Raw genomic sequence first — 17,505 nt, forward strand, 5'->3', positions numbered from 1 at the left:
GCTCGCTGGACCATGCTATCCCTCGTCGACCTGATGATATCAGTATAGCCAACACTGAGGACATACAAACTGCGTACGAGGAGCATTATCCCAGGGATTTGGAGGGGTACCAACCAGATGAATTCCATAGGTTCAAGTTTGCATGGATGGGGGGATCTGTGCAAGTTCCTGGGCCGTGATGTGCCCGATACACCGTATCCAAAGGTGAACGACAAGAAATTCTTCATTGCCTTTCGAGCGAGGATGAGGAGGGAAATGACCTGGACGGCGCAGAAAATTCTGATCTGAACGCTGTGCTTTGGCTTTTTGTGCTTTCAATGTTTCCTTGCATATATTGTCCCTTGGAGGTCATGGTCACAAAATATTAGTTGGAGTAAGCTGGGTCACGAGAGTTCCGTCACAACAGCTTCGAGAGCAAAATTAACGGAACATGTGGCAAGGGATGGTGCGATGGTGGAAAATTGCGTCCAAGTCGGGGCTGGAGAACACTCCAGGTTGAAGCGTTCTTTGGAATTCATAGTTACAATAATATACATTCCACGTGAAGCGTGAAACCTCCCGGTCGAGTGGATGTGGTTATGATTGAGCCCGTATTTCGGTGAGCTTCCTCAGTCGTTGCCGAATCTTCCCACACTGAAAGGCACAATCATACCGTCATTCAGTCATCATCATTGGCGGCCCTCGCAGCTCTAGCTTTCCTCCTAGCGCCCTTGAAATGCTTTTTGCTGTTCATTCTCAGCGCCGAGGGATCAACGTCTTTCTCTAGGGCCACCATGGCTCTAGCTTTGCGTCCCGTCATTTGCTTTGGTTGCCGTCCCTGCTCCGTGTACTGATGATTGAAAGGCATTTTAAGATGACCGGCATTCCCCGACCCCGGACCAAAGAACCGTTTGTCAAGTTGCCTCGACCTTTCTCCAGTCTCTGGGGGTCTTGAGGGGACCGATACTTGGGATTCCGTCTCGGCATCGGGCGCTAACTCGTCGTTGTGAGCAATCAGCCAGGCTTGTCGTTTTGCAGGAAGATGGGCAAAATCGTAGAGTGCTTCATTGAATTCGGCACCGTCGATTTCAGGATCGCGAGGAGGAGGATGGCAGTAGAGAAGTTTGCCATTGACATAATCCTTTAATATGTATCTGGCTGCCCTGGACTCGTCTGGTTGGCCATGTCCCGTCGTCGCAAATCCACGTGCCTTTGCGTAAGCTCTCAGCATCTCAGAGGCAGTCGGGACTCCGGTACCACCTTCTTCGACGGGCCTCGTTATGATCTTCATGCCATATACATTCTCCAGGAATGCTTGCGGTATCCTCTGGGCCACAAGTCCCGCAGGACCAGTATACTCTCTCAATTGGTCGATCGGCAAGACACCGTTGCACACCAGCTCGGCCTTGGTGGTGGCAAAGTTGGGAAAGACCAGACCCGGGCAATCACAAAGCATCACTCGGTCGGAGAGATGAATCGTTTGGAAATGTTTCGTTTTTCCGGGCGTTGATGAAACACTCACTTTTTTGGCGCCAATGAGTGCATTGATTGTTGAAGATTTTCCCACGTTCGGATATCCAACTAGACCGATTGTTGTTTTGTGATCGGTGGCGCGGTCCCCTGGGATATTTTCTAAAAACAAAGCTTCCAATTCGTCCACTGTCAATATTCGTGTACGTTCTGCGGAGGGATCCGTTTCCTCGACTTCGGACTCTTCAGATCCATCGTCCTCGCCTTCCTCATCGTCCTTGTCCGACCATTCCTCTTCCTCGGTTTCCTTGAGATTGAGATCTTGAACGGTTTGGACCAAAATCTTCTGCGGCATATTCCTATCTATCTGTTGTTGGAGCTGCCGTTCGTCCCATTGTTCAGTGGTGTCTCGATCCTCGTTCATTTCCTTCGCTAGATGGGCGGAGAAGAACTTGAAGTTAATTCCTTGCTCATGAAAATAGTCGGCCCATTGGCGTCGTTGCTCTTCCGTCATCATATCGGCCTTGTTGACGAGGAGTAAATTTCGCTTCTGGGGATCAACTTCCTTCACATATTTCTCCAAGTCTTCGCTGCGGAAGAGTAACGGATTTCGGGCATCGACAATCTGAACCACCAGGTCTGATCTCTCAATGACTCGCCAGAGTTGTCGCCAGACTTCAATATTGCGCTCAAATGGCGTCATAAGAAGATCATCATTCTCTTGGAGCTCCGCAAGCCCTCGTCTCCAATCTAACAGACTGGCCTTTTCTCGTTCATCCAATTGCTGGGGAGTCGTGGTCTCATCCCACGGGGGTCTCCTCGGCACCGTTAATCTTTCTCTGTTTTGGGCATGTTTTCTCCTGGCTCCCCTTTCCTCCGCTGCGCTCAACAGGTATGGATTTCTCTGGTCGGAATGGATAATCTTGACATTATTCATCTTCTCTGCAGTGAAATCGGTGCCAGCCAATTCCGCCGTCGAGAGGAACTCATCGAGAGCTCCTTGTTCTGTCACGCTGCGCATTTTCACCCACGACGCCTCCTTTGCCGCGTTCGTAACGTAGCTTTGTCCGGTCGTACGATCTGTTCGAACCACGCCTTGTTGGGAGACTTTTTTCCTGTCTGCACCTTTGCCCTTGCCAAATCGATCGTTCATCAAACTATTGCCCAGCCCAACGCTCGTTTTGCTCTTCGGCAGGACCATTTTGGCGACAGAGGAAACGTATCAATGTCGGAGGCTATCGTCCAGGGGGTGATGCTGTGAGAGTCTCGGTCACTCTTGTTAGGGTGTGCAGAGAACATTGGAGGGCTACACAGACGTCATTTGTAAAGCGATCTGACTTGGTGGCGCTGCGGACCAAAAATTCTTAGCAATTTATTTCCGCTGCCAAGCCATTGGTCTTGGCATTGCCAGCCTCGCCCGACGGCTTATGACATGTCTACTTTGACGAGAGTCTGTGTTCTCTCACCCCAATGTCGAATGAGAAACGATGGAGGCGCGTATACGTATCGTTTGTGATTCTCCAAAGTCCTCTAGATGTATATTCTATGATGCTTGAGGTTGGACGAGTTCGCGGAACCGATGCTATCACGCCATTGGGCCCAGGAGCACGCAATGGACCAGTTGTCCTCGTCCTGCCACATCGAAATATTGCAAGAATATTCTGCTCTTGCTAAACTATACTGTTCTTTCCGGCTCGAGAAAACTCTCCCACGTGGGTCGGAGCTTCCCCCAGTGTGGGATTCAGATAGAGGCTCCATGCTGCTCCATGTCTGATTACTGAAATCCACTCTTGTGCAATTCCGACTCCTGAGCACATCATAGATAACGCTCCCCAAAATGCGTGGGCTGGTCCCGCTAGTGCAGAATCCTGCATATGAAACTCGGTACGCGGTCGAGGAGGGAGGGTGGATCTTTACTCATCCATATGTGCAAAAGTCCGCATTCATTGTCATTACAATACTGCACGTCAATACTGTTGACCAGAGGTCCCATGAGCACCGGCTATTATGATTCAATTTCTGTCGGCAAGGGAAGGTGGCTCGACTACTCGGGACGTTGGTTCTGGAAATCTGGCATTGTACCCTGTGGTTATCTCTTCGCAACATCATCCATGGGTTTTCTGCAGTTCTTGAGCCTTTGGGGACCAGCTAATCGATCGACGGACATTGCTGTCTCAGCTCTGGTTCGGGATCCTGAAAAGTCGTCGTCCAAGTCATCATCAAGATCATCGTCCTCATTGTCCAGCGTCGCCACGCATCAGCGGGTGCTCCTCCTCCATGGCCCCAAACAGCCATATACCGAAGTTTCGGGTCACCCTACGCCTATGCTTTTGGATGACCGAGAAATCCTTGTCCGGAACCGATTCATCGGCCTGAATCCAATCGATTGGAAAGCACCGTAAGAACCTGTCGCAAACTTTCGTGGGGATGCTATGGGAGTCTGATATTTTTCATAATATAGGGATTTCAATTTCGGCATTCCAGAACTCCCTTACATCTCGGGACGGGAGTTGGTAGGAGAGGTCGCCATACGTCCTCGGCGGAAATCACGCTTCAAACCCGGTGATCTGGTCATTGTCGTCGCCACCGACTACAGAGACCTTCGCAAGGCCGCTTATCAGGAATATGTCGTGGTGACCGACTTCAACGCTGCCAGGCTCCCGCCCAACATTCCCGCCGAATCGGGATCTGCTCTGGGGGTTGCTTTCGTCGCCGCAGCCATTTGCCTGGGTATCTGTACAGGCTTGGACTTTTCCGGCGTCGCCCATGGACCTGACTTGCTCTCCATAGTCAGACAACTTGATCCCTCCCGGCTCCCAGAGGACATCAGATCCGAGTGCTTGACAGGGATCGACAAGGCTGAGCGAGCCAAGAAGGGGGATTGGCTTGCTATATGGGGAGGCTCTTCCACCAGCGCTTTCATGCTGAACCAAATCGCGCGCCTTCTTGGAATTCGAACCATCAGCATCCTTGATCATCGGAAACATGCCCTCAAGATGTCGGCCGCCTCCATCACGAGATCCGACATCTTGGTCGACAACCACAACCATGAACGCGCCATTGAAATCGTCAGATCAGCGACGAATAACCGCCTTCGCTTTGCCGTGGATACAGTGGGACGCGAAACGGCTGGACGTCTGCTGCATTGTCTACAGCAACATCCTTCACCTGTCGAGGGCGGAGCTAATACCAAGTCGCCTTCTGCGCACCTAACAGGTCTGACAGGATTGCCTAAGATATCGCCGCCCACGAACACCCAATTCCACACTGTCCCGATTAAAGTATTCCACGAGGTACCGGAAGTAGGAGAGACTCTGATGCTTTGGCTTGAACGGCTGCTGTCACGAAGACTCCTGGTCCCACCCACGGTATTAGGTGTTGGAGAGGGATTTGGGTCGGTCAATGCGGCTTTAGATCGTATGAGAAGGGGAGAAGTCAGTGGCGGACGAATGGTGGTGCGGGTTCCTTAAAGTATACCCGACAGAGTGAACCACTGGTGGCGTTTGAAGATTGATTGGGGATTTCCCTCAGAATACGAAGCAAGAAATGAAACCCCGATTGGTCAAATTCCATAATTGGTCATTTTCCATCGTGTGTGAATTTCGCAACACGAAGATCTTATCTATTCTATGCACTCTTCATATGACCTGGAAATCAGCTCTCTGTCCATTCCCACCACTCCTCATGTATCGCCTTCAAATCCGCCGTCCCCTCAAGCTTCAAGTACGGCGTCATGTCTTGACTTTCATCTCGCTCCTTCAGAGTCCATCCATTCCCCAACCAATGTGCAAACCTGTTCCCACTCTCGTGTAAGTACTCATACTCCCAGTCCTCCCATCTTGGTTCTTTACGAACCAGCGTGACATGGCCGGCGCTACCGGGCCATATACCGTGGATTCTCCCCCCAGGTTTGCCTCCGTTGGCCCACGAGCGGCAGTTATCCGTCAGCACGGTCTTGGGGAAGAATGCGTCGGCGTACGCGACGAAGTCGTCCGCCGCCCGTTTGGACGGCCACATCGCCTTGATACCTTGCGAAGACGCTTTGCGCAGAACTTTGGCGTAGTACGTCACCTGTACTTCGACACTATGTGGAACAGTGCCGGACGGACCGGTGCCGTGAGGCCCGTGGATCAAGAGAAGATTTGGTACGTTAGGTACGGCAAGCCCAAGATAAGTGTATGGCCATCCGAAGTGGGTCAAATCGGCCTTCTGGTTTTCAGAAAGTGGTTTCCATGCGTCTTGAAGGTCGATTCCTCGTGCTCGGACGCTGAATGGAGGAACCATGTCGACCGCGGCGCCGGTGGCGCAGATAATGGCGTCCACCACACGATGCTGGCCGTCGACCGTCTCAATCCCGGTTTCAGTGAATCGTTTGATATGATCCTGGATCAGAGTGACGTTGTCGGCTGTGAGTGCTTCTAGATAACCCGGTCCCGGTGTAAGGCGACGACAGTTCGGGTTGAAGTCTGGAATCAGGCTGTTGATGAGCTCAGGCTTTTTCACAAGGCGCTGAGACATGATCTCGATAAAGCGGTCTCGCATTGCTGTGTTCGCTTCCGCCCCTCGAAATGTTGAGGCAAATCGATGCCAATACTTCCCTTCGATTTGTTTTCGAAACTCGAGATATTTCCCCGGGTCAAGCAGTTCTCGCTTCTGTTCTTCCGAATACCATTGAGGCTCGAAAGTTCGTTCGTCACCGGCCCATGATGCCGCGATCCACGTCTTACACCGAGCGTAGTGGTCGATGTGTTTCGCAATCGGTTGCAAGTTGGGAAGAACCTGGATGCCACTTGCTCCATTACCGATGATGGCGACCGTCTTGCCTGTTGCGTCGAACGAGGGATCCCAATGTGAGGTATGGCACAGATGGCCTTTATACTCAGACACACCAGGATAGTTGGGCAGTCTCCAGTCGTTGAAACGACCTATGGCCGGTAAAACGAAGTCTGCATTTTCTTCAAAAGGCTGATCATCCTTAGGGTTGACTCCAGTGATGGTCCACTCCGAATTCTCATCGCTCCAACTGACATCCTTCACACGGCGTGCGAATTGGATATACTTGTACACATCGTATTTGCGAGCCTGCGCCTTCCAGTAATCACGGATTTCGTGGCCCTCTGCAAATTGCTGAGACCATTGCGTATTTGGCGTGAAAGTAGCCTGATATACGTGCGCCGGGATGTCGCATCTCACTCCTGGGTAGACATTCTCTAACCAAGTACCACCCTGTAGAGAGAAATTGGTCAATCCGGTGATCATAGGCCACTTTCTAGCAAATCGGTCAATGACTGACCACTTCATCATTCTTTTCAAGAATAGTCAATTGAATCTTGGGCACTTTCACAGGCAGCAGAATACCGGCTAGGATGCCAGACAACCCTGCACCGATTACCACGACCCTTAAACTCCTAACATCGTCGATATGGTGGTCAAGAAGTTCCAAGTCAGACTTGGGATATGCTTCGTGTAGCTCGTTGCCAGCTCTACCGTTAGGCCGCGTTTGCTGGACAGGTGGAGTTTGCTCGATTGCCGGAGAGATATTGGTGACCGGGGGAGAAATGTCCTCCTCTTTTTCAGACACAACAACTGCTGCCTTCAGTGTTGACGGCGACAGTGGCTCGGTCTTGTATTCACTATTCTCAATGCTTGGGTCGCTGACATCCCTATGCTGCAAGGGATCAATCATGTCGACTGCGGTCATTTCGTTTGGGTAAGCGTTTTCTTCGCCCTGATTCCCATGAAACAATACCATTCAACTCGGACTGTATTTAGATTTTGGGAAGTCTCTGCATGCATGACTTCATGGACTATGTGAAAGGTCCCGTCGTTCTTTGGAAAGGAGATACCCGATTCTCAAAAGTTTCCCTTCCATTACGAACGAGACCCACTAATTGACACCATCGTCTGTATACCTACTTAGGTAAGTAACCAGCTGTGTATAGTGCCGTTTCAAAGATTTCACTTCCAGGCATTTCAACCTCTTCTTGCACTCCCTGTATTGCATGAGATTCTTTCACAGATTCTTTACATGACATTACCGTCCTAAAATGACATTGCGTGAATCATTGTGTGGAGGAAAACGCACCCAAGCAGCGTGCATGCAACAGTCAAAGGATTCTCTGCAAACCCTTGCCTGTACAAGACAGTCTAGAACTCTCTCGGCGACGATCCCACAGCGGGCAGTTGAGAGTTGATGGCGATTTGAGTTTCTTCCTCAACTTATTCGTCATTCTATCCAAGGATGTCGTAGACTCCAAGAGACCGGCGATATGCTCGTCACGCACCAAGTCCAGCAAATTTTGAAGTATTATACGGAATGGTATGTCCAGTGGATGAGTATGGGCTTTTCCAAGTTGAAAAAGGTGACTTGGAAGATCCGTGAATATGGCGAAGAACGACCGAGCTCGCAGGTGGTACCAAATTCGCTGGTTTTCGTCGGAAGACACCAAAGAGGAACGGAAGCTTATTGTCAAACTTGACTTATTGATCGTTCCTTATGTGTGTCTTGCTTATTGGGTCAAGTATATTGACCAGGCAAACATCAGTATGTCGCAAGTTCCCCTTCAGCGACCATAGATGACGGTTTGCTGATTGGCTTCCAGACAATGCCTACGTGGCAGGCCTCAAGGAACATCTCGTAAGTTATGTACCCTATTACACGGCTCGATAATCCAATACCAGATTACATTCCAGGGCTTCAATAGGAATCAGTTGGTTCAACTTCAAACAATGTACATTTTGGGGGCTGTCCTGGGACAGATTCCGTTCATGTTTCTCTTCACCAGAGTTCCCATGTTCTGGCTCATATCCTTCCTTGACGTGGCATGGGGGATCTTCACATTGTTGCAATATCGAACCCAAGGTTTCTCCGAGCTTATGGCATATCGACATTTTAGGCTGCTTTCTTCCCAGCCGTTCACTACATTTTCGGTTCTTGGTATCGCGGAGACGAAATCGCTCGTCGCGGAGGCTTCTTCTACGTTGGACTGACGCTTGGAACTTTGACGGCGGCATTGATTCAGTCTGCCGCGTCTGAACAACTGGATGACGTGAATGGCCTTGCTGGATGGCGTTGGATGTAAGTACTTTCGAGTGGACACCTTCGAGGTTTCGGTTCTTTGATCTGATTCTTGGAGGTATATCATCTGTGCCATCATCACAATCCCGATTGGCCTGATAGGATACTTCTTGCTTCCCGGAACTCCGGATATGCCAAACCGGTTGCTTCTGAAGGATCACGAGGTCCAACTGGCGAAAGAGCGACTACATCGTGCTGGACATGCCACATCCGGAAAGTTTACTCCCCGGACGCTGAAGAAGGTAGCAACAAACTGGCGTGTCTGGGCTTTTATATTGCTGGACATTTTCTTCTGGGACGGCAGCATCAATACATCCACTGGAGGATACCTATTGTGGCTCAAGAGTCTGGAGCGATACTCAGCAGGTCGCCTCAACCAGTTGGGATCTATCTCCCCTGCTTTAGGAATCTTCTATGTCCTTTTCATCTGTTTTTTGTCTGATCTTCTCTGGGGCCCTGCGTGGGCAATAACAGCCGCTCATATCTGGAACAGCATCGGTCTGATCATACTCATCATATGGTTTGTTCCTGAATCGGCGATATGGTTCGCCTTCATGACGACATACTCGGCTGTTGCCATGTCAAGTGTGCTCTATGGCTGGGTCAATAGCCAATTGCGATATTCTCCTGCCGAACGATACTTTACCCTGGTTCTCATCAACACCGTGGCACAGTCGACGACGGCGTGGACTCCGCTGCTGGTCTTCAAGACGGTCGAAGCACCAAGATTTACCAAGGGATATCCATTCGTTCTTGCCAATGCTGTTTGCTTGATCATTTTATCACACCTGATTTCCTGGTACAATAAGCGACAAGAGTATGGTGGTTCTGCATCGATTTCCTTTGAACGCCAGCTAATGAGCTCCAGGAGTCTGGTGGAACGAACTGAGGAGGGCTACTGCCAAAGTAACGCCTCTAACGATTCTCCTCAACCGGCCCAGGAAGTGAAGGCCCTACATCCCTGAATGTGCAGGGGCAACGTGTGGCGGTTCAGCGATATCGCATCCAGAGATTACAATGTCCAATCTAGAATTTACAACAAGACAGCGTCCAATGTCAACGTGCCTTAGGATCCACCACCTAGGACAAAATGTCTGATAATTAAATTGGTAGGAAGCGTTGCAATGTTCCCTATATGGGTGTCATGGTACAATTCACGACAGAAATTACATCCCACGGCGCGCAATCAGGAATGTAAAGACAGACCTCATGCCCAAAATTACAGTTTGATTTCCTCTCCAGTCAAGCTTACTTCCCTCCCCCCTCCTTTTTTGGGTTTCTATCATATTGCGACATATGGATCCCAAGGACCAGACCAACTCTGCAGATGTACCAGAGCGCTTGGGGCTAAAATCACGCCATACACCCCCACAAGGACAACTCCTGATGGATTGAACGTGCATTTGAGATTTCGGATATGGTGCCGGTTATCACTGGCCATCGTGTTCACCACACTTATTTTTTGGTGAAGAATTGTCCACATTGGTGGAGTCGGCGGAAACGATGGGAGCTTTGAGGTCTTCTTTCATATGATGGTATGTTCGATACGCTATTGGAAGGAAAACACGAACAAGCCCGTCTTGTCGCTCATGGTTCCTTTCCTTTGAATATTTTCTGACTGCGAGCCTGCTTTTGTGCTTTCCATCGTTCCAATTGTTCTCGGCAGCACCTTGATTTTGCTTCAACATGGGTTCTGTAGAGGCGACCAATGGCAACCACGTGCCTGTGCGAAAACACATCCTGCTCAATGCATTTGACATGTCCACAGTGGGACATCTGTCACCGGGCCAGTGGAAGGTGAGACGAGTCCTGTGATCTCGAAGCAGTCGGTCAGATATGGAAACACGGCACTCATGAGAAGTCACCGAACTCAAATTGACAACAAAATGGATAGAATCCCAAGGACAAGTCCGCGACAAAGCGGTCTCTTGAATATTGGATTGAATTAGCCAAGATTCTTGAGCGAGGTGACATCAATGCACTCTTCCTGGCCGACACGTATGGCGGCTATGATACCTATCAAGACAGCCTTGACGACTGCATTCGACGTGCTGCGCAATGGCCCATGACAGATCCGACCATTGTAAGTCATCGAGACAGCAGAAGCCCATTCCTCGATCTAGCGAACTGACGACTGGGTTTTGCAAGCCCATCTCTGCAATGGCCGCAGTGACCAAGAACCTCGCCTTTGGTATCACCGCGTCGACGTCGTTCGAACCTCCCTTCCTTCTCGCAAAACGCTTCTCCACACTTGATCATCTCACCAAAGGACGTATCGGCTGGAACATTGTCACGGGGTGGAAGAAGACCGCCTTCAAAGCAATTGGGATTGAGAATCCTACCGAACACGATGAAAGATACCTGCAAGCCGATGAGTATCTGAGAGTTTTATACAAGTTAGTCCTTCCGTCCACTTCGATATGTTTGAGGTGGAATTATGGCTTACTGTTTCCCCCCTTCATAACAGGCTGTGGGAAGGGTCTTGGGCGAACGACGCATTATCCCCAGACCCTGACACAGACACCTACATCGACCCGGACAAAGTCCGCACCATTCATCATCATGGCAAATACTTGAATCTGGATGCTCGACACATTGTTGATCCATCACCTCAAAGGACGCCATTCCTCTTCCAGGCGGGTACTTCACCAGCCGGATCAGAGTTCGCAGCCACCCATGCGGAAGCGATATTTGTATCCTCGCACAGTCCTTTAGTGCTCAGGCCAAAAATTGAGAAGATCAGACAACTTTCCAAGGCCAAGGGACGAGACCCCCAATCCATTAAGTTCGTTGGTACCTTCACCCCCATCATTGGGTGCACGGAAGAAGAAGCCCAAGAAAAGCTCACAGAGGCAAAGAAGTATGCCTCCACCATTGGAGGATTAGTGCTGTTCTCGGGGTGGACTGGTATTGATATCTCCAAGATTCCAATTGATCAGGACATTACCGCTGAAGACTCAAAAGAGGCGCACAAAGTTAGAAGCATGTTGGATGCCTTCACGACAACAAGCCCCGACGTTCCAAGGTGGACACCCAGAGTTGTGGCGGAGAAAGCGGCAATTGGCGGCCTGGGACCTGTTGCAGTGGGAACTCCGCAGAAAGTGGCTGATGAAATGGAAAGATGGATCAACGAGGCTGATCTGGACGGCTTCAACATCGCTTATGTGACCACTCCGGGAACGTTCGAAGATGTTGTGGACTTGTTAATTCCAGAGCTGAGACGCAGAGGATTGTATCCTAAGAAAAAAGAGGGCGATCCAGTTACCTTGCGTGAGAAAGTTTATGGAAAAGGTCAAGCAGGGATCAGAGATGACCATGCAGGCGCAAAGTACCGATATGATGTGTACAAAGAGGATCCTCCATATTCCGTTGAAGAAAAGCAGGAGAGCAATGACCAGGCTGAGACGAGGAAAGGGGAAGCTGTCGAGGCTGCCAAACGATAAGCTACTGCAGTCAGGCGTTTCGGTTGGGACAGTGCATGCTCAACGCCTCAATATTATCCCGTATTTTAACTTTCTAAGTGTAGAATTGGTCTTTGAGATGATGAATTCCCAAGGTATGAAGCAAAGGACAGTGGCTGTAGAATGAGTATTCTATGTGAAGAAGCTTGGCGTATTATCGATAACTTGACTGTGTTCTTACCCACATCGAACCTTCTCATCACGAAGCTGAGAGTTGACAATCATCTGCTTCCACCTCTCATCCCATACAGTTTCTTCGAAGAGCATACTCACAACCGCGCACCTCGTGCTGCTAAGACCCAGAACGGTTGTGGGCAAATACCAGGGCGAACCACTTTCCGAACGTGCTACTCAATTCCTCAGGCCTGCTCTGTCTCTTGGTTGATCCGAATAGAGTTGCACTTGACAAGGACCACAGCGGAAAATACCCATAAGCGCTAGAGCCTGGCTACCAAGTTGGCGGGTCTGCTTTTTGCTTTCGGTGCTAATCCCACGACCGTGGGACGCATGAAACATGAGTGCTTGGTGAAAATCAGGTCGATGACGTGCTTGCAGATTCTTCAACAAAAGAGACCACCGGGATTATCGCCGTGACAAGTCTTTGGGTAAGCACCAGTGTCTTCGTTGCTCTAAACGCATGCTCAGGTGTTGATGTGTCCGTATGTTAATACAGATCCACGCCATTAAGCAATACACTGTCATTTCAAATTCGTTTCGACTGAAACCACGGCTTTCATCCCCATCATCGCTGCTCTCTATCAAGCACGCAATCTGAAGGAAAGAGACTTCCGTGATAACATGACTCGACAATATCGGCCTTCTCCACCTTGGTTGAGTTCCTACCTCGGACCAGGTCCATTATTCTTGCCCCAGAAAACGATAGTCTAGCACGCGGTTGTACATGGATGCCGGAAGCAAAAGTTTTGAGAAAGCACGCAAACCCATGGGCAGCCATACCATCTGGTGTTAATTCGCTGGAAATTCTACGGCCTTTTCGGCCCTAAGTGAAAGCCTTCGAGACTTCAAGCAACTTTACTTGCCGAAATTCAAGGTAACACATGTGACGGCGTTTGCGTCAAGCTAATAAAAGCAGACTACCAGAATTCAGGAGTCCAACCATGCCCCCACTCAACGAACTGTCTTTCTCTTTCACAATAAGGACACGTCTCAAGTCTTGAACTTGGTCTTGCGTTCCCACGGGAGCAGACATCTCGCTTCCACCATGGCTGTTGAGAGCTCACGTACCGAGTTCAAGGTCGTGGAGGCCGGACTCAGTCCTCAAGAGACCGTTCTAAGATCATCCTCGTCTTCGATATCTGAAGAGAGCCGGGAGGCATTCCTCTCTTCATTCACTGCAGAAGAAGACCGCAGAATCATGAGAAAAGTGGACAAGCGATTCTTGTTGATAATCGGTCTCATGTACATGCTGAAAAATGTCGACTACACAAACGCCGCCAGTGTCAAGGTCTTGCAAGTTGGGGAGCCTCGGAATATCTTGATTGAGCTGGGCATGACCGCCGATCAATATAACTGGGTGCAAACGATCTATTTTGTGAGTGTAGCTTCTGGTCTCAGGCGGAGAAAAATTCTGACGGGTTGTATAGATCAGCTACATCATCTTCGAAGTTCCTAGTAATCTTCTACTGAAGAAGATGACGCCTCGACACTGGCAGTCTCGAATCATTGCGTCTTGGGGCCTTGTGAGTGTCTTGCTGGCGTTTATTAGGCGACATGCCCATCACTGAACTTTCATTACAGGTATTGGCTTGTCACGCCGCAGTCACCAACAAGGAAGGTCTCTATGCCGCTCGTTTCTTCCTCGGAATGATGGAGGCAGGACTATTCCCGGGCCTTGCGGCTCAATTGTGCAGCTGGTACCGGAGTGACGAAATGGGTAAGCCGATCATGTGGATGTTCGGCTTCCAGAACTGCTCGGGCATAGTGGGATCCATCATTGCTTATGGTATCTCGTATATGAATGGTTTGAGTGGGCTAAGCGCCTGGCAATGGTGAGTTGATATTACACGTCCACATGCTCCTGACCTCGGACGCTGATGACCTACGAAGGGTCTACCTTCTCGAAGGCTTATTCACGATCTTGTTCGCCGGTGTTGTGTTCCTCGTTCTCCCTGACTACCCCAAATCCAAACGATCCTCCAAATGGCTCACCTTGCGAGAGCAGGAGTATCTTGAGCTCCGACTCACAGCCAACGCTCCACGCACGCACGAACCAGCCTTCCGCAAGGCTGAGGTGCTCACTTCTCTGCGAGATCCTCGGACATATTCCTTCTGTTTGGCACAGATCTTGATGAATCTGGGAGGTTACGCCCTTTCGTGGCAACTGCCAACGGTCACCACCAGCCTTGGATTTACCGGTCTCCCCAGAAATCAACTACTGAACATCCCGCCGGCGGCCGCCTCGGTCCTATCCATCATATTTGCTGGCTGGTTCCTCAGTCGAGCCTACCTCACACGACCCGTCTTTATCATGTTTATTTGTGCTGGTGCCTTGGCCTTTTTCATTGTCCTGGCTGTCCAGGTTAGCCGGACAGCGACCTATATTGCGTGCGTTTCGGCACGATGTTCTACGCGGTCTATTTCATACCGTTTTGGGCTTGTGAGTGACCTATTCGACCTCGTAGGAAGATCGTTTTCTCTGACATTGGCAAGGGCGATCCGCTAGTCTCAAGGGTGCCACCGGTACAGCCTTCACCCTGGCCTTCCAGTCTTGCATTGGTCAGGTGGGTGGTGCTATTGGACCACAACTATTCCCATCTCGCTTTGCGCACAATGGCTACAAGACCTCGTTCATTATCTGTGCCGCTTCGATAGGCGCAAGCTGGGTCGCAAATCTCTGGACATGGTATCTAACAGATGACACCGAGAAGGAGGTTCAAAGAGTCCGGCGACTGAGAATCAAGGCGAACAAGGAGGGCGGAGTCTGGGCTGGCGAGGACGCAAAGCTGTGATCATGAAGATAAGCCGCCACATTGTCATCCAACAACTAGAGAGACGGTCAATTTCCATTATACGCATCATCAGGAAACGTGTAAAAAAAGGGCGTGGGTTGGTACCATGGCATCTCCCGAAAATGGTGTTGTTTGTTTCCTACCACCACGCCTAGTAAAAAAGTGCACAGAAAGGATACATGCCGGATTTTTGGTATAAATCGTCCATCACCCTAGGGAGTCCTCCGCAGTACACGTGGGCTGACCATTTATATTCTATTCGTCTGGAACCTTAATAACGGTCACCTTCCCGCTACATTTGCACAATGATACCTTCGTGCATGGCTGGCATGAACGGGATTAAAAAATGTATAAATGGCGTCTAGGTCCTCAGGATCCTCTGGTACAATGCAATCCCAGTCTCAGACACGCGGTGACTGCGACTTGAATTGCATTCTCGCCCAGACCGCTCTCTGGTATAGAACAGGCATGCCCAAGACGATGCCAAAAAGCTTGACTCTCCTCTGTGAGTGGGGACTGATCCCTGCATTGTTGGCCTCCATTGCCCTAAGCAGCGCCTCGCCCACCATCTACTTTCCCGACGCTGCTACGACCTCCGTCTACTCGGCGGAGACGAGTCTCCCTTACCACAAAAATGCGTCTTATCCATACCTCGGACAAGCTCCGGCTAAAATTGCTTTCCCCTTGTCGCCTTCGCCAAAGGGCCCAAAATGCGTGGTAACACCCTTGGGTTGGGGTCAGGATGACTCTTCTCAGATTCTCGCCGCGGTGGAAAAGTGCGGTGTCAATGGCACCATCACCCTGCCTGCCCCGTATGTGTACACGATCTCTCGTCGGATGTACATGAAGCTTGAGAATGCCCGCCTCGAGGTCTTTGGGACGCTCTCATTCACCCCCGACCTGGTCTACTGGATCGACAATTCATTCCGCGTGGAGTTCCAGAATCAATCCACCGGCTGGATCGTCGAGGGCCACGACTTCGAGATCGATGGAGGAGGCTGGATGCGGGGCGGAGTGGACGGCAACGGCCAAGCATGGATGACCCATGCAGCCGGACACTCCAATCAATTTGGCCGTCCCATTGTCCTCTCCATCTACAATTCGTCCAATGTTATTGTGACCAACTTCTCCATACGCCAGCCTCAGTTCTGGTCCTTCTGGGTCCAGGATTCGTACAACGTGGAACTGAGCAGGGTATATATCAATGGCACCAACACCGACCCGTACGGCAACTCCTCCAATTACGAAACTAATATTGACGGCCTGGACACCTTGCGCGTTGACCAACTGCTCGTCAAGGACTGGCAATTCCATGGCGGGGATGACTGTCTCGCTCTCAAGGGCAACACAACGAACGTGGTCATCAGCAACATGACATGCGCTGGTGGAGGAATTGCCTTTGGTTCCATCGGCCAATACGTCGATTCACCGGACTATATCTTCAATGTGACCGCGACCAATATATCCGTCTCTCAAGATGTCAGTCCGCGCACCGGTGGAGCCGCAGTGGGCGGAGGGGCATACTTCAAATCGTGGGTCGGGAAAGAAGAGGGTGTCCCTCCTCAAGGTGGTGGAGGTGGCACAGGCAGAGTCTCCAATATCAGCTTCACGGGCCTCACCACCCACAACGTCAGTCAAGCCGTGTATATCAACAAGTGCTATTTCAAGGTTCCCGATCAAGCGCACTATTGCGACACCAGCACTCTGGAGTTTGAAAATTTACATTTCTCAGACGTTTCGGGAACGGTCAGCGGCAAGGTTGGAGCGGCCTTGAATTGTTCAGCCGCCGCGCCATGTACCAATATCGAGTTCCAAAACGTGCATTTGGCCAATTCCGGAACGAATGCGTCTGTCAATGGCACCTGCGTGAATGCAAAGAATGTCGTGGGCATGAAATGTAACAGCACGTTAACTTGAGAAAGAATCATCAAAAGGAAAAGTCATTTGTTCGAATTTAGGAGCATCAAGCAATTAGGGGATGAGGGTTCGTTGCAGAGACATTCTCAGCCTTGTCCTCTACCTAGAATACGAATCTAGATTTAAACCTACACCCCAGATCTTTGATCTAAAAAAATTTCCAAGGAACCTTCAGCTTTACCAACGAAAGGGTCTTGGTCATGTGATCTCTCGTTCTTTCACCTGGTGAAAAGTATCCCGTCTTTTCGGCCCTACTATACCTAAGTGATCACAGGCTACCTGTGATGAGAAGCGGGCCAACTGATGAGTTGGTAGGGTTAAACCGAAGATGCTCACCTTCACGGCGCCTCTAAGAATTCCTGCTCACGGCTCACTGGCACATCCCCACTCATCTCAGCCTTCATCTACGCGTGTACTTTGTCCTGTAGATGTCAGATGGAGGTGCAACCTGAGATGTGTTGAATGCTCCATCTTCTATCAACTTGGTGCGTTCCTGAGAACCTCTTTATAGACGTGGCAAGAGAGCCTCGTTGCGAAAAGCAACTATCAGGACTGCTGTTACTCGTGGAAACTATATAACAGTGTAGCATCAGCTGTGGAGTCCTCGCGTGACAGTGGCGCAGAAGAATCC

General features: G+C 50.2%; 7 protein-coding genes across 7 annotated transcripts; 5 read left to right on the forward strand and 2 right to left on the reverse strand.

Annotated features, from left to right (window-relative positions):
* Nucleotides 1-658: 658 nt before the first annotated feature.
* On the reverse strand, nucleotides 659-2,650 carry Z518_01050 (uncharacterized protein; the record flags this gene model as incomplete). The annotated part of the gene is made up of 1 exon (XM_013421651.1): nucleotides 659-2,650. The coding sequence occupies one exon, from the start codon at nucleotides 2,648-2,650 to the stop codon at nucleotides 659-661; it is 1,992 nt and encodes a 663-aa protein (XP_013277105.1).
* A 790-nt stretch (nucleotides 2,651-3,440) lies between these two features.
* Nucleotides 3,441-4,919, forward strand: Z518_01051 (uncharacterized protein; the record flags this gene model as incomplete). The annotated part of the gene is made up of 2 exons (XM_013421652.1): nucleotides 3,441-3,847; nucleotides 3,911-4,919. The coding sequence occupies 2 exons, from the start codon at nucleotides 3,441-3,443 to the stop codon at nucleotides 4,917-4,919; spliced, it is 1,416 nt and encodes a 471-aa protein (XP_013277106.1).
* Nucleotides 4,920-5,103: 184 nt separating this feature from the next.
* On the reverse strand, nucleotides 5,104-7,135 carry Z518_01052 (uncharacterized protein; the record flags this gene model as incomplete). The annotated part of the gene is made up of 2 exons (XM_013421653.1): nucleotides 5,104-6,675; nucleotides 6,743-7,135. The coding sequence occupies 2 exons, from the start codon at nucleotides 7,133-7,135 to the stop codon at nucleotides 5,104-5,106; spliced, it is 1,965 nt and encodes a 654-aa protein (XP_013277107.1).
* A 698-nt stretch (nucleotides 7,136-7,833) lies between these two features.
* On the forward strand, nucleotides 7,834-9,492 carry Z518_01053 (uncharacterized protein; the record flags this gene model as incomplete). Its single annotated transcript, XM_013421654.1, has 5 exons — nucleotides 7,834-7,993; nucleotides 8,052-8,086; nucleotides 8,143-8,311; nucleotides 8,362-8,527; nucleotides 8,586-9,492. 5 exons carry the CDS (start codon nucleotides 7,834-7,836, stop codon nucleotides 9,490-9,492), a joined length of 1,437 nt encoding a protein of 478 aa, XP_013277108.1.
* Nucleotides 9,493-10,213: 721 nt separating this feature from the next.
* Nucleotides 10,214-11,970, forward strand: Z518_01054 (uncharacterized protein; the record flags this gene model as incomplete). The annotated part of the gene is made up of 4 exons (XM_013421655.1): nucleotides 10,214-10,324; nucleotides 10,422-10,610; nucleotides 10,676-10,923; nucleotides 10,995-11,970. The coding sequence occupies 4 exons, from the start codon at nucleotides 10,214-10,216 to the stop codon at nucleotides 11,968-11,970; spliced, it is 1,524 nt and encodes a 507-aa protein (XP_013277109.1).
* A 1,240-nt stretch (nucleotides 11,971-13,210) lies between these two features.
* Nucleotides 13,211-14,957, forward strand: Z518_01055 (uncharacterized protein; the record flags this gene model as incomplete). The annotated part of the gene is made up of 5 exons (XM_013421656.1): nucleotides 13,211-13,540; nucleotides 13,593-13,688; nucleotides 13,747-13,997; nucleotides 14,056-14,553; nucleotides 14,672-14,957. 5 exons carry the CDS (start codon nucleotides 13,211-13,213, stop codon nucleotides 14,955-14,957), a joined length of 1,461 nt encoding a protein of 486 aa, XP_013277110.1.
* A 468-nt stretch (nucleotides 14,958-15,425) lies between these two features.
* On the forward strand, nucleotides 15,426-16,874 carry Z518_01056 (uncharacterized protein; the record flags this gene model as incomplete). Its single annotated transcript, XM_013421657.1, has 1 exon — nucleotides 15,426-16,874. The coding sequence occupies one exon, from the start codon at nucleotides 15,426-15,428 to the stop codon at nucleotides 16,872-16,874; it is 1,449 nt and encodes a 482-aa protein (XP_013277111.1).
* Nucleotides 16,875-17,505: the final 631 nt, after the last annotated feature.

This window comes from Rhinocladiella mackenziei (assembly GCF_000835555.1).
Source record: "Rhinocladiella mackenziei CBS 650.93 unplaced genomic scaffold supercont1.1, whole genome shotgun sequence".
Classification (NCBI taxonomy): domain Eukaryota; kingdom Fungi; phylum Ascomycota; class Eurotiomycetes; order Chaetothyriales; family Herpotrichiellaceae; genus Rhinocladiella; species Rhinocladiella mackenziei.